General features: G+C 39.1%; 1 protein-coding gene across 1 annotated transcript in view; it reads right to left on the bottom strand.

Moving 5' to 3' along the window:
- LOC110319681 (E3 ubiquitin-protein ligase MIB1) overlaps positions 1-10,513 on the bottom strand; it is a 22,914-nt gene extending 12,401 nt beyond the window's left edge. The window contains exons 1-4 of the mRNA XM_029536693.1: positions 10,320-10,513; positions 8,282-8,411; positions 2,864-2,968; positions 761-827 (exon numbers count right to left, since the gene is read on the bottom strand). Of these exons, the coding sequence (XP_029392553.1) occupies positions 761-827; positions 2,864-2,968; positions 8,282-8,411; positions 10,320-10,471 (454 nt within the window). The 5' untranslated portion in view covers positions 10,472-10,513. The remainder of the gene's footprint in view (positions 1-760; positions 828-2,863; positions 2,969-8,281; positions 8,412-10,319) is intronic.
- Positions 10,514-15,953: the final 5,440 nt, after the last annotated feature.

Genomic DNA, 15,953 nt, shown 5'->3' with positions numbered 1-15,953 from the left:
TTTTTGAGACAGGGTTTCTCTGTGTAGCCCTGGCTGTCCTGGAACTCACTCTGTAGACCAGGCTGGCCTCGAACTCAGAAATCCACCTTCCTCTGCCTGCCAAGTGCTGGGATTAAAGGCATGCACCACCACGCCCGGGCCACACTATGACATTTTAATAGATACATATAATGTGTAATGAGCAAGTAAGAACAATAATGAGCATATCCATTACCTCAGATATGTATCCTTTATCATAAAAGAAATGAAATCTCTCTTTTAGCTACTTTTACATGCCCATCACAACACACCAACAATAACCAGTTTGTAAACAAAAGCAGATTTGGCTTCTTTACTCTTTAAAAACACTTATGTTCCTTGAATTATATTTACTATATTACCTTGAAGCTATTCTTTTACTAAGAAATTAGTTTTATAGTAAGTGTGAGGTATTAATAATCACAAAATTGTCAAATTCTTTCCTCAGTAGTATGGGAGATACACTGATATAACCTAATACAAAAATTTCAATGGTGTAAGATCAGTTAAAAGTGTTATATACGTTATGACACAAATAGTACATCAATTCACAAGACATGACAACTCATTCTAAGCCTAAATAAACCATAAAAAGAAATAATTGTTTTAAAACTAAAATGAAACTTAGTACTTCTCTATATAACTTTAATGATAATCAACTTTTTCCTGTCCAATTGAGACATTATACTAATTCTATGAACCTGACTCATTATTTAGAAATTTTCTTTATCTGCTAACTCACCTAGCACAGGGCAATGATCTCTGTAGAAAGAACCTCCTTTGGCATCCTGGACACACTTGAGATCAGACTAAGAAGAAACGAAAGCAGAAAGGTATCCATTAAAACTTGAAATGAGGCACAGTACAAAGCAACAAGCTCCACTCAGCACCTGTGGCAGAGGCAGTGCTGGGAGGATGCCAAAGTCAACTCTACTTTCACAACATCTATTAGAGCAGAAAACTCATCTGCAGAAAGACCTTGCGTACCTTCAGCTCTCTAATTTTAAAGTCCACAGTCAGCACTGGCCCATCATCATTACAGAACTTTCAAAAACACATGGCACACAATAAACTCTCAGAAATACCCAATACCTGAGGTGTGTACAACGCCCTGAAATTTTAAAATAACTTTACACAAAATAAACCAAAACTCTCACTACATTTGATTCTTTCACATGTTTATTACAGAGATAAAGCAAATACAAGAAGGGAAATTATTAAACCCAAGCAGCCTGCAGAAGCAGAGAAGAATGGAACCAAACCCAGCCTTTCATCCTTCACAGGTAATTTCCCCATTTATCTGGCTAATTAAATGCCTTCCCACTTATTTCTATTAAAAAAAAACATATTTTTAGGCTGGGCGTGGTGGCGCACGCCTTTAATCCCAGCACTCGGGAGTGCTGAGTTTGAGGATTTCTGAGTTTGAGGTCAGCCTGGTCTACAAAGTGAGTTCCAGGACAGCCAGGGCTATACAGAGAAACCCTGTCTCGAAAAAAAAACAAAAAACAAAACAAAAAAAAACAAAACAAAAACATATTTTTACTTAAGTACCTAAATGAGAAGACACCTATGATTATGTGTTACAAGAAATGTGGACATTAAGGCATTCTTGGGTGTTTCTTATGAAAGCTTTTAAGTGAATTAAAGAAAACACAAACAAACAAAAGTTAAAAAAAAAAAAAGTCTGAGAGCAGCTGGTGTAAACAGCAGGTAACAGCAGGTGACTGGCACATACACACAGAACCCAACTCTGTAACAGCCCATCCTGCCACTAACCATGAAATGTTGCTCAATCCTAGACCCAGACAAAGGCTGGGATTAGTTTAATGTAATAGTTTGACTCAGTAATTCTACCTCTAGACATCTATCCTAAGGAAATATATCCATAATACACAAAAAAACATATACAAGCATACTGGCTGCTACCCTGCTTGCAGCAATGGAGAGGGAAAGGTAACCCTCAAAAGACAACTCATTAAATAATACTATTAACCACATGAGCCATCAGCCTGTATATGTTCCTCATTTAACTGCCTGAACCCACACAGCATATACATCTTCATATTAAACAGAGCACTAGCTAGTTGGAATCCTTAATAATAATAATAATAATAATAATAATAATAATAATAATAATAATAACCTCACAATTTGAAAGCATGGAGAGACATGCAAAAGGAAAGGAACTGAGCCGGTACCCAATGATAAATTAACATTAATAAAGCATTTGATAGTTGGGTGATGATGGTACACACTTTTAACCCCAGAGCTCCAGAGGCAGAGTTTATCACTTTCTTGTTTTACCTTGTTTTTTTATTTTTGACACAGTCTCATTATGTGCCCAAGCTGACCTTGAGCTTGAGACCCTCCTGCCTCTAGCTCTGGTGTGCTGGGATTGCATGTGCCACAAGATATCACATTTAATCATCAACTCTAAATTTAAAAAAAAAGAAAAAAGAAAAAACTTCCTTAAAAATAATAAAACTTTTTATCAGCTACTATAGCATAGAATACAGAAAGAACCTCATTTTAATACTAGCCTCCAGGTCTACACAGAGTCCCCTAAAGATATTTTTTTGTTGTTGTTAGATTTTAAGAGAGAAATCTACTACACTTACATTACAAAGGCATGTGTAAAATAACATACAGTAAGATGCCCAGACATTGACTATGGCAAAAGCATGTTTACAATTAAGCAGTGTAGACACACAGCACTGAGGTGTCAGGTGTGAGAATCTCTTGTCCTGGTGCATCCCCGGGGCGCAGACCTGTCCTGTCAGAGGACAGACAGCAGTGCACACCCAGCGCGGCCCAATCCTCACAGGTGCGCCTCTCCACTACTCACCATGCCCTCGAAGCCAACCCTGTAAAGGTTCTTAGCACCGTTATCCCAGAGGACATATGCTGCACTGTGTGGGCTGGATGCGCTCCAGTCCTGGATTTCCGTCACCTAATAAAAATTCAGGGTGGAAAAAACAAAAAACACTTTTTTAAAAAATTGGAAAGCGGTTAGATGCTTTAATTATTCTGAAACTTTAAAAACCTTTTCATCTATCAACCTATATAACAAAATCAAGAAAAATACGTATTTGCCTATCAGCTAAAAGTTACTAAATACAATAAAGCAGAAATTTTCCAGAATTTTAGCTTTTATTTTGTTTTAAGATAGAATATCCTAGGGTAGACCACGCTGGCTTCAAACTCAAAATTCTCCTGCCTCAACCTCCCAAGGGAAAGGACTGTAGGATGTGTATACCTCCTCATCCAACTTACAAAACTGTTTGTGTTGCTGCTGTTTTTGTTTTCCCCTGTGGTACTTAGCCCTGGGCTTCGTTGTATGCTAGGCAAGCACTATACTACTGTGCTGTATTCCCAGTCTGGTGTTTTTGATGTTTTTGTTTGGGGCAGGGTGGGGGTTTGAAGCAAGTTGTCAGAACTTAGCCCTGGGTGACCACAAAGTTTGTATCTGTATTACAGGTTTATGTCATCACATCTGACCTTACCTGAGAGTTATGAAGTACATTCTAAAATCACTCTAAAAACTTTTTAATTAGGAAGCAGAGGAATTATATTAGTAGAAAATGAATAATGCAAAATTTAAATTTAAGAACACAGCATATTCTTTTATTCCAATTATCCAACACATAATTTAAAATTTTTAACAATGATAAGCCTGTTTTCTAGTTAGAATCCAAAGTTGTGAAGAATATTAGTGACAGTGAGCTGCTCAGCTGTCACGAAAGCAGGCTACTCCAACTAGAACAGCATGCTAGTGGGCACATAGACACCATACCCCACCCACTGATTCTTAAACATGGCTGGTTAAACTCTAACTTGTTCTCTCTCCCTCTGTCTCCTTACTCACCACCCCATACAAGCATATAAGCACATGCACCCATACACACAGGTACTAGTTACTAACTTCTTAAAGGTCTAGAGTCAAGTACACAAACTGGCATAGAGTGAGCACCAAAGCTGGCACTCCAGCTAGGCCTATCTACTACTAAGAATAGGGAGCTAGCTGCTCACGCACAACTCAAATGACTTCTTTATCCATTCTAACTTTTTGCTGTTGTTGTTTTTAAGACAGGGTTTCTCTGTGGAGCCCTGACTGTTCTGGAATTCACTCTGTTGAACAAGCTGCCCTCAAACTCAGAGATTCACCTTCCTCTGCCACCCAAGTACTGGGATTAAAGGCATGCACCAGCACTTCTGTTCTGTTTTAACTTGTATCAGTACTTCATAAATATAAAAGCAGACTAATATTACTTTAAATAAAATACATATTAAACTTTCTTTTCTGCTCTGAACTAAAGAACAATTTAGAAATAAAAGGATTTCATTTTTTAAGATTTAGTGAACCATATGAGAAATACTTTAAATTACTATTAAGTCCATATATTCTTTGAAAGTTTTATATGTATTGTAAACACTTTAGAAATATACTTTGAAAGATAAAAAAGAAATGAACACCCTTATAATTATTCCACTGTCTTAAAAAGCGAAGCCCAGATTTCTCAGGTCCCCACTGTACCTCATCACAGCCGCCCTCCACCCATCTCTCAAAAGAGGCAACCATCTTTCTAAATTTGGTCCAACATTACTCCACCGTGCATTAGGATTCTGCCCAACTGACCACTGTACAATCTCAACTAGCAAGTTTATAAGGAGCTGAAGTGAGCGTGCATTAATCCATCTGTAACAATAATCTTCCTTAAGATTCTTTTTTTCTCACTTCTTTTTTTTATTCTTTTTTTTTTTTAATTTATTTTTCGAGACAGGGTTTCTCTGTATAGCCCTGGCTGTCCTGGAACTCACTCTGTAGACCAGGCTGGCCTCGAACTCAGAAATCCGCCTGCCTCTGCCTCTGCTGGGATTAAAGGCGTGAGCCACCACACCTGGCTTCTTTTTATTATTATTATATTTAACATTATTTTTCTACCAATCATAAAAATGATAGTCATGTTATTAAATGAGCATAAAAGGATAGTCTTTTTGTTTGTTTGTTTTGTTTTGTTTTTAGTAAAGCTTAAAATCTTGGCTCTTACTGTGGTACAAAAGCAAAATAAGAACACTTTTTAGACATTGGAGTTCATTGCAATAAGGGTGTACTTGAATGTCCCTCACATCACCATAGGATTGTATAGTAGCTCCATATAGCTAAGCTAAGAGTTGACAGTTCTGCTGCGTCAAGGAATGAATTATAGGCAAATTATTTGGATACAGATTTCCTGCTGTGATCAAAGCTATTTGACCTGAGTGATTATCATCATTCTCAGCACGAAGGGAACAGGTTACATTCATTTAAGAAATGGTGCGTGTATTAAGATGGTCTATCCATGAAGTCATTCATCATCCTTTTCAATGAACAATGGTTCTGCCTGGAAGGTGGCACAGACATTAGGTGAGGTAAGATTTTGGTTCATTGGCTGGGATTATTTTGAAAAGCATTCATCTCAGAAAAAGAAGTCTTCTTCAATGTTGATACATAACTATAAATATCAAGCAAAACATTCTGTCTCACTTGTAATTCTCTTACAACCACCTCCCAAATTAATTGTTTACATTTCTTTGGCTATATAGATAATTTTGAAATATGTAAGCTGTTCTGAAAATCATAGTATAGTGTAAAAACATCAAATAAACAATCCTACTAGTAGGCTGAGATAGGAGAAGCATTATGTGGCACACAGCAAGACACTATCACGTACAAACAAGCAGAAAGTGTATATGGATTGTACAATATTGGACCTATTTCTCCAATTACCAAATTAGAGAGACCACTGGGTGACAGCCAACAAATTTCTAATTCCTCATATTTTTGAATTTCAATAGATTAGGATATGTTGGTAATACTAATTTTCATATTAAGAGATATTAAGGGCCAGGTAGTGGTAGCACATGCCTTTAGTCCCAGCACTTGAGGCAGATTTCTGAGTTCCAGGACAGCCTGGTCTACAGAGTGAGTTCCAGGACAGCCAGGGATACACAGAGAAACCTCATCTCAAAAAACCAAAAAGAGAGAGAGAGAGAGAGAGAGAGAGAGAGAGAGAGAGAGAGAGAGAGAGAGAGAGATTGATTGATTAAGGAAGTGATTGCTACTTCCTGTTATTTTTGTTGTTAGGGGTGGAAGTATGTTGAAAGATTACTTTCTTGCTTTTTTTAAGAGTATAGTTTCCCTCCTTGTGTTGGTGTTTTCCATCTATTATCCTTTTTAGGGCTGGATTTNTNGAAAGATATTGTGTAAATTTGGTTTTTGTCATGGAATATCTTGGTTTCTTCATCTATGGTAATTGAGACTTTTGCGTATAGTAGCCTGGGCTGGCATTTGTGTTCTCTTAGCATCTGTGTATTATCTGCCCAGGATCTTCTGGCTTTCATAGTCTCTGGGGAGAAGTCTGGTGTAATTCTGATAGGGTCTACTTTTATACGTTACATGGCCTTTTTCCCAACTAAAACTGTGATAATTCAAAGCTTCAGTCAGGAATGCCTACTTCCATTTATATCTTTTCCTCATTCTCCCAAAAGTGGTGACTGGTTAGTGTTCTGTTGTTTGTCAACCTGATACAAGCTAGAGTCACCTAGGAAGAGGAACACTATTGAGGTGTTGCCTCTATCGGACTTCCTGTAGGCAAAGCCTGTGTGACCCTTTTTTTTCTTTTCATGGATTAACGATTTAAAAGTGGGAGAGCCTGGCCCACTCCTAGTGGTGCCACTCCTGAGTGGGTAGCCCCGGGTGGTATGAAAAGCAAGCTGAACAGGTAGGTCGTAGGAAGCAAGCCAGTTAACAGCATTCCTCCATGGCTTCTACTTCAGTTCCTGCCTTGGGCTCCTGCCCTTACTTCCCTAGATGCTGGACCATAACATATAAGCTGGTTTTGCCAGTGTTCTTGTCACAGCAACAGGAAGCCAAGGATCGTCTTTAAATGAAGATCCTGGTTTAGAAAGTCTGACAAGAAGTACATTTAGTACTGTTCACTTTTAATAACACCTCAGGGGACACCAATGTGGCTGTTCTATATATCACATCACTCTCACAAGAAATCAGATTTCAATTTTTTTCATTTACCTCTGTTAATTAAAAGATACACTTCCAGACAGTAAGAACTTGTTTCTTAGAACCTTGAACATAATACATGCTAAATAAATTTGAATTAAAAAAGGGGAGAAGTTTATTTTCTTAATAAACTACTCAAAAATATATAAACCCCACTTGTCTGGCTTTCCTTTTGCTTTACAGCTCTACAATTTAAGCTGAGATCAGTGGTTGACTGATGGCTTCTCTCTCTCTCTCTCTCTCTCTCTCTCTCTCTCTCTCTCTCTCTCTCTCTTTCTCTGTTGGTCTACGATTTAAGCTGAGATCAGTGGCTAACTGATGACTCGTCTCTCTGTGTTGGTTTGGCGTGACTTGGAGGAAAGCAGTCCTCAGAGCTGAACCTCTGTCCTACTCCCAAGCAAGCTTTTCCAAAGACATTAGTGGATCTGAGGAGGAGATGTATGTTCCCAAGTGCTACTCATTTCAGGACACTAACCATCCAATATAGCACTGAAGAGCTTATACAATAATGTTTGTTGTCTAAATAAGTAATTAGGTATCAGCTAAAAAAGCATGAAATCCAAAATAAATATAAGCAACATACCCAAATACTGGCCCTAGACCACTTCCCTCTTGTGCACGAGGGTTTTAGCTTGATCCCCAGACAAGAAGAAGAAGAAGAAGAAGAAGAAGAAGAAGAAGAAGAAGAAGAAGAAGAAGAAGAAGAAGAAGAAGAAGAAGAAAAAGGAGGAGGTAGCTGCTTACTGAATGGCAGACCTTTAGGAGAATAGAATATAAACATGAATATAATGTTTATACTTTTCAACAGCTCTGTGAAGCAGATCCAGGAACATCTTGGGGATCTCTCATTGAGCTACACCCTCAGCCACTCAGATAAAACTTTAGTAACAGGAAAATCAACAACATGAGGTACTACTTAAGAAGGAGTGGCCCAAAACTAGAGTCTTCAGGGAGGTGATATCTGAGCAAAACCAACATGAAGCCTGAAGTAAAGCCCACCTAACAGCCTTCTCAAGAAACAGAAACACTTGTACGCAGGAACACTGCTGTCTCCAAAAGGTGGGGGGCGGGGGCGGGTAGAGAAGATTTTAAAAACTTGTTCCTGGCTTGGAAATAAATGGGCAAAGACATGTGTTTACAGCAGCAATAAAAATCTTCTCAACAAAAGATACTCTAGTGGATGGTGAACCTTTAAAAAGTGCACACCTTTCCTCTCCGCCCATTGCCTCCATCTTGATCTTCCCACTGCCAGTCCACTCCTCGCACCACTCTGGCACCAGCAAAGATTCCTCTGGCTGTAATCTTCTTAGATTTTCTACGAGACTCTAACAGAACCCTAAAAATAAAAGTTTTGTTTTCACAATCTTATAAAACTAAGTAATAGTAATGTACACATAAAAGCATTCACATAGGTGTGTTAGCGCCTTAAAAGAAAGACAACACTACACTGCCCAGCTTACAAACAGGGAACTCAGGGCATAACAAAAAGATGTTGCTCAGGCTCACAAGAATTTACAAAGCAATGGACTCAGAACAGGAAGTTAGTCTAGGCGCTTCAGACTCTGCTTTAAGTGTCCTCTGTAAGGGCCTACTGCAGACAGCATCTCCGGATAAGTAGGAGATGCCACACTTGGCTCTAACCTAAGAAGAGCAGTTAGTGGCAGCACTTTGGTCTGCTCTAGGGCATGATCTATCTACAAAGAATAGTAGATCCTCTGCTTCTGCTGAATGCTGTGAAGAACGGTACACTGGGTTTGGAGTGGGGGTGGGGTGTCTTTAAGAACTTGTGAAAGATGAGCAATGACTCCAACACTGTGAGTACAGCATGTATGCCAGAAAAGTGAGTCTGAGGCATAGGTCTGGCTACACTAGACTGCCTCCTATGAGTACTACAAACATGAAAGACATGTCACTTAATTATCTGAGTCAGCTGATAGCTCCAAGGCCACCTCCCCTTTTTCATTATGTGATTTTTAATCAGAGATTTCAGACTTTTGTTTTTTGAATGTTACCTTATTGTTATATTCATTAAAAAAACACTATTGTTCCTTAATTTTAATTGTAAGCAAAAAGCAAAATAACTTTTCAAAGTTCTCAGTTTGAGTGGCAGGGCCTTAAATTGCAATGAGATGCTGTGACTCAAAACTCTGTTACCCTATTACTCCTAGCTGTGACTCTCTGGGTGACTGTATTTAAGTGCAGTATCCTATCTACTAAGAAAAGACTCCACAACGTAAAACTCCACACCCATTATCCCATTATGCCCTTTTCATTGCTCCTAAAAACTAAAACATTATCCTACCATTCTCTAAAACATAAAACGATAATCATTCATGATCCATCATTCCTCTTAAATTATAAACTCCTTAAGAAAACTATCCTCAAATCACAAATACAGTAACTGCCATATGGTCTCTCTGTTTTTTTTTTTTTTTTTCATGTATGCATGCATCTGTGTGTGCAGGTGTGCTATGGAGGCCAGAGGTCAATGCTGGTTGTCTTTCTCAACCACTTTTCCAACTTATTTTTTGAGAAGAGATCTTTCACTGAATCTGTAGTTCAATGTTCAGCTAGACGGGCTGCCACAGTTCCAAGTATCCTCCTGTCTCTGTCCCCCCAGCACTAGAATTACAGAAATGTGCCACTCTGCCCAGCGCTCCATGGCTGCTCGGTATTCAAACATAGGTCCCTACGGTTGTGCAGCAAGCACTCGCATCTCCAGTCCCTACCCTTACTAAGTGCCTATTGACTCAATCAGCAGGCCATAGTGTTCACTGGGTAGAAACTCATAAAACAAACAAAGGGTATAACAAGAAAACATTATTCAGTTTTGGGCTGCCCATGCATTTTCAACTGATCAGCAATTCCAAGTCTCCATGGTAGAGAAAAAAACAGAAGATCATCTATAAAATAATAATAATAGTTGGAGTTCAGCCTGGTCTACATATTGAATTCAAGGCCAGTCAAAGCTATACAGTGAGACCATGTCTGGAAAGGAAAGAAAAGCGAAGGGGAAGAGAAAGGGGAGTAAACAGGGGAGGGGAAGGGGAAGGAAAGGCAGGCAGGCACATATAATAAAATTCTACCTTTATAGGGTTTCTCACATCATCAAACCAGATCCATATCTAGCCTGCTATTCATTTCTCCAACACGAAATCTAAACTGTCAAAAGCTACTTCCTAAGCTACATTTAAAGCTAACAGGATGAAACAAAATGTTGTGAAGAAAAACTTCTTTCCCTTACCGTTCACTTCCTGGTGTAGTAATCCTATAAAAGCGATGCCTTAAGTGATGTTTATCTCCATGATAACAAACAGTGCACAAATCATAATTGGTGCACTCTGCACATTTCCATCGAATGCCAATGATTGGTTGCTGGCGGCAGGTATCACACATAGTTCCATCATGCTTGATGCCTGTGGAGACAATTCCATGCTTATATCATGCTCAAACACTTATGTGTGCACTACTGTGTTGGGGAAAACACAACAGCATATTACAGGTTATTTTAACAAAAGACAGAGAAAAAAACAATACATCTATTTTTGAGGTGACAGATCTGACATACTTTGATTAATATAAATCATGAAGTAAATTATAAATCATAACATAATGTTTTCTACTCTCATTTTATTAGTAGAACACAAACCAATAGTGTTACAGGATATCTGATTATTGTAAATAGAAAACCGAATTGTTAGCAAAATATAAAAGATTAAATACATATTGCATTTGTCAGATATTGCAGTTAGGTGTGTCCTGAGTGTTAGCACCAGGACACTCCAATGCCTGGCCCAACCATGTGACACTAGACCTGCATTGCCAGGACAACGACCCTCAATCCCACAACTCACCTGGCTCAGTCCCCACCCTCATTGGTGTGATGTCATTCTCCGTATAAATTAGGGGATCACCCCCTCCTCGCTCTCTTCTCTCTTCACCCTGCTCTCTTCTCTTCTTCTCTTCCCCCTTCCCCCCTTTTCTCCTCCTCCTCTCTCTCTCTTCTCTACTCTTCTACCCGCTTTGCCGCTCCCCATCCCTGCTTAATAAACCTCTCACGTGGAATCACCTTGGCGTGNTCTGCTGTTTGGTTTATCCGCTCAAATCATATATATTAATATTGCTTAATAATGCTAATTCATAAAACTGAGGAGATACAGTTTGGGTGTACCTCTAAAAGTCTCCATAGGTGATGCTAAAGAATGGAAAGTTCCTGCCTATTTTAAGACAAATTGCTTGAGAGAGGTGTTGTGTTCTCTGGTCTATGAGGCAAGGCAAAGTCAGCAGGAGGCCTTGAGCAACCCACCATAGGTTTGGCCCCTACTGACCTGGCTTAGGATCCCAGCTACACAAGGAGGGTTACATGGTTCAGGGGAAAAGAGCGGAAGGGAAGAGCTAGAGACTTCTCTTTCCTCTCTTCTCCCACTCCCCTTCCCTTCCCTGTCTGTCCCTACCTCCCTCTCCCCCTGCACTCCCCTTCACCTTGGCTTGGAAGAACCTTTATGGGAAAAGCTCCAGGTAAGAGATAGGGATTTTCTCTTTGGCCTTGCAGGAACAACAGAGAAGCAGCTGGCAGGACATGGGTGAAACTGTATTCTAGGAAAGAGAGCTAAGGAGCCCTCTGGGCTTAGTTGGGTAGAACGACAGAGAGATTTCTAAAGCACTAACAGTTCAGTTAGAACCCGACTTGTAAAAAGTTGTATATAGTTAAGGAAATAAAGATACCTCCCTGAGCTAGGAGGTTTTCAGCTCAGTTTATACCTGTGTCTTTATTGGTATAGATATGAGATAGTTTAAATGGTTACACAATAGCATTTGCCTAGATATCATCCATAAATGGAAATCGGCTGAATATAAAGAATGCTTTCCCATCAATTAAACGTTCTGACTATAAATACTCATAATCAGAGGCTGCAGAGATAGCTCAGTGAAGAGAGTTGTGAGAGCAATTAAGACCATGGTTTGGACATCATCCCTCGTACTGAGCTATGGACACAGAGCTAGCTGGCTGGCTAGACCAGTCTGTATCACTTGAGCTCTGGATTCACTGCAGAGATTCTGAGCAAACAAATGGAGAACACTCCGATACCAATCTTGGGCCTCCACATCCACATGTGTGCACCCACATACCTGCAAACATGCATGATATAAACATGGACACATACATGAAGAAAATAAAAACCCCTCAGGATTTTTGAGAGAACTGCAACATACTATCCAGGTAAATACTTATTCCAAAAGAAATTAACTTTTACTTAAGTACTTAGCAGTAAGTGCTTCCCCCATAAACATTAAAGTTTAGAAATTGTTAGCTACTGGTAAATATGGTGGCATACACTGTAACCTAGCACTTAGGAGATGGAGGAAAGGAATCAGGAATCCACTGTCACCCTGAATCCTGAGTAACTAATCAGTAACTTCCAACCACCCTGAGCTACATGAAGAGTCAGCCAGATGCCTCAGTAACTAAGAATGTTTGCCACCAAGCCTAACAACCCGACTCCCATCCTCAAGACCCATAGAGTGAAAGGAAAGCACAATGCCCACAAGTTCTTTTCTGACCATACCCTCTATGGCACATGTGAACCTACACCACAGACTAAATATAAAAACAAAAACCAAAAAGATTAGCAACTGGTGTTAAGAGTGGGCTGGGAGGTGGAAAACATAAAGCATGCTTCAGTGAAGTTATATCTGGTTCCAGTACCTATGTCAGACAGCCCACAGCCATCTGTAACTCCATCTCCAGGGGATTCAGCATCCTTTTCTGGAGTCTGTGGTGCATCTTGCACAAATACCAACACACTCCACACACATGAGCACACAATTAAAAATGCTTTTAAAATATTAGCAATCAAATCTCCGTATTAAATGGAAAACAATGCACTTGTTACCAACCTATAACCTCCCTCAAACTGCTCACATAAGAATGAAACAGACAAACGAAAAGAAACTACAACAAACTATTGAAAATAACTTTAAGAGTGGGGGGCAATCCTCCTTTATTACCCTGCAACACTACTATCACCATTCAATCATTGAAACCAGAATTTAAGTGGTTTGTGGCTTATGACACCAGGGTCACCACTTTACAAGACATCCTCAGGTGAACTCACTACTGACCTGCAGCTAGCTCATGCTTATCTTTGTGTTCTCTAGAAAGTTGTTATTGCTCAAATATTTGCAAGATATTTATACACATTTCAGAATAATTAGAAGCAGAGAAGAATGTGGGACTCAGATGAACTAAGATCAGCCATGTTAAAGATGCCCAGTGAGTAACATGGAGATCTCTTATTCTGTATTCTGTCTAATTTAGGAAGCTTTCCATAATTAAAGAAAAAAAAGGAAGTCTTTGTACTCTGAAAACCTTAGCCTCCTTTGGAGAAGGCATACTGTTCTTTAGTGGTAAGGCAGTATGCACTAAAACTCCAAGAATGTGCTGTGCATGCAAGAACTACAGGACAAAAATAATGATATTATTATTAAGTTCTAAAAGAACTAGTAACTAGTGCTACTCCCTAATAAGAAAAAAACTGTAAAATTTATTTTCTATATCCAGATAACCAGATTTCAAACAAGAAGCTGAACTCCAGTACAAGCCTGTGCTTGAGCCAAAGTAAAGCAGGGGGGTGGGGGGGGGGAGTGGAAGGAGAAAGAAAGCACTTACAAACAGTGAGCTGAAGTGGCTACAACTAGTGTGACTTTCCAGGGTCAAATATGTTGTATGCACAAAGTCTCCTACTTCACAAATGTTTGACCAAAAGGAAAGACAGTGGACATCAATGTCTACTAACTCTTTCAGATTTATTTTTTAATACATGTGTATGTGTGCATATTTGTGTGTGTGTGCATAAACAAGCCAGAAGAAAAGTTTAGTGTCGTCCTCAGGAATATCATCCACTTCGTTTGAGAACGGGCTTCTTACTGGCCTGTAACTCACGGATTAGGCTAGACTGACTTAAGTCCCAGGGCTACTCCTGGGATTGCAAGCACTCTGACATGCCATTTTAACATGGCTGCCAGAATTCAGGGACTCACGCTTTACTGACTATAGTGGCTTCAATCATTTACATTTCTAAATTGCTTTCAGCTTTTATTAGAAGCATACTGGTGTTTATTTTCTAATTTGAGGGGGAAAAAAACCAGCAATGAAGAGCGATTTTATTTCTGAAACTGGCATAGTTCAAAAGTAATATTCCATAATCCCAGCACTCACCAGGCAGAGGTAGGAAGACTGCCACAAAGTATGGACCAGCCAAGGCTACACTGTGAGACTCTGTTTCAAAAGCTTGGAACTAAAAATCAAAAGTAAAGTAAAAATACTATCCCAAGTTTATCGGATACTAAAATACCCTGACATAACCTCCACTGAGGTCACTTTCAAATGTTTCAAACCACTTAAATTTTTTAAAAGCACAGATATACAATTATTTGTATAAAGACAAAAACTTAACAGATGTAGAAAATATAGAGCTACATGTATACAAACTATATTAACCCACAAAGGACATTTTATTGAGTTTTAAAACACATAAAAAATGTTGCCATGGTAAAATATTTTACCTAGTTTGTAAATATCTACACTGAAACATTTTATTTTTAAAATTACATAGTATACCACCACAGGCAAACTAGAAAGAAAAGTAGCAGAACTGTTACGGAACTGCCCCTTGCAGTTTTCCAGAGAATCTACACTGAGTGTGTGAATGCTAAAAGCACGTGAAAAACCAGGACAGGTAAAGTGAGATGTTGGGAATCTCAAAATCTAAACTTCCCAACAGTTACCTTAGTAACAGAGCACACAGCTGCTGCTGAGATTGTTAACCCTTACACTGAGTTATGTCATGCTTATGAAGACTCTGCCATTCCCCCAGTACATTATCCATACCATATGCAGCAATCTGTCTCATTGCAGGAAAGCTGGACAAAAATGTCAACATGCTGATACCAGTAACAGTAGACGTCCACAACATGGTTGTTTCTGAACAGACCAGAGTAGACCTCCAGCTAATCTGCTATACCAAGAGTAAAAACGCACTGACCCAGTCAACACCCACTACAGCTACTGTGCAGCTCATGAGGCAGCTGAACAAAGGGAATGGGAAAATTCTATCCTAAAGTCCCCACTCAACAGGAAAGCAGTTTGCAACTACTATCCTATCTGTATTTTTCACCTCTCAGTTCATTTTCTACAAAGTACAATGATGACATTCAAGAGCTCATAAACTTTATACAGGTTTTCTTTAAAGAACCCATTTTTAAACACACAATAACAACGGACATTGAAAAAGAAAAAAAAGCAACTTTCTACAATTTACAATTCATAGTGTGAAACAATACTTTAAGAAAGCCACCAGTGCACACAAAAGCACATCTAAATCCTTTCTTGGTTCCCACAGTTCAAATGCCAACAAAGCCACTGAACAGCTGTGAAACAGACTAGCATTGAGAAATTAAAAAAAAAAAAAAGTAAACAAAGCTGGGCACTATGGGACCTATAATGAGAACACAACTGACTTTAAAACAAAAGCTGATGGTTAAATAAAACCTAGAGCAGAAGGGCACTAGACAAGGCCAATACTTCATTGATCCTTTAGGAGACTAAGATCCCCCAATTCACTCTCATCTAAAATTGTTAGCTCCAACAGAGTTTTTCCTTAAAGTTTTCATTTCAAATCTCTTAATTCCCTAGCCAAACCCATTAGTGCTTTTCTCCTTGCTGCTGCATGCCACATTACCCTGGAGAGTCAATGCTTTTTTCCCCCAGGCTTTATGAAGACACCTGCCACCATTAAGCCAATGGCCTGATGAAGCTTTGACTCATTCTACTCAAATTCAAATGAGCATCTGTTCTCAGTTCATAGTATCTCTCCTA

Source organism: Mus pahari, chromosome 3 (genome assembly GCF_900095145.1).
Source record: "Mus pahari chromosome 3, PAHARI_EIJ_v1.1, whole genome shotgun sequence".
Taxonomy (NCBI): domain Eukaryota; kingdom Metazoa; phylum Chordata; class Mammalia; order Rodentia; family Muridae; genus Mus; species Mus pahari.
Note: the sequence above shows the minus strand (reverse complement) of the source record. Positions and strands in the feature narration are given on the sequence as shown.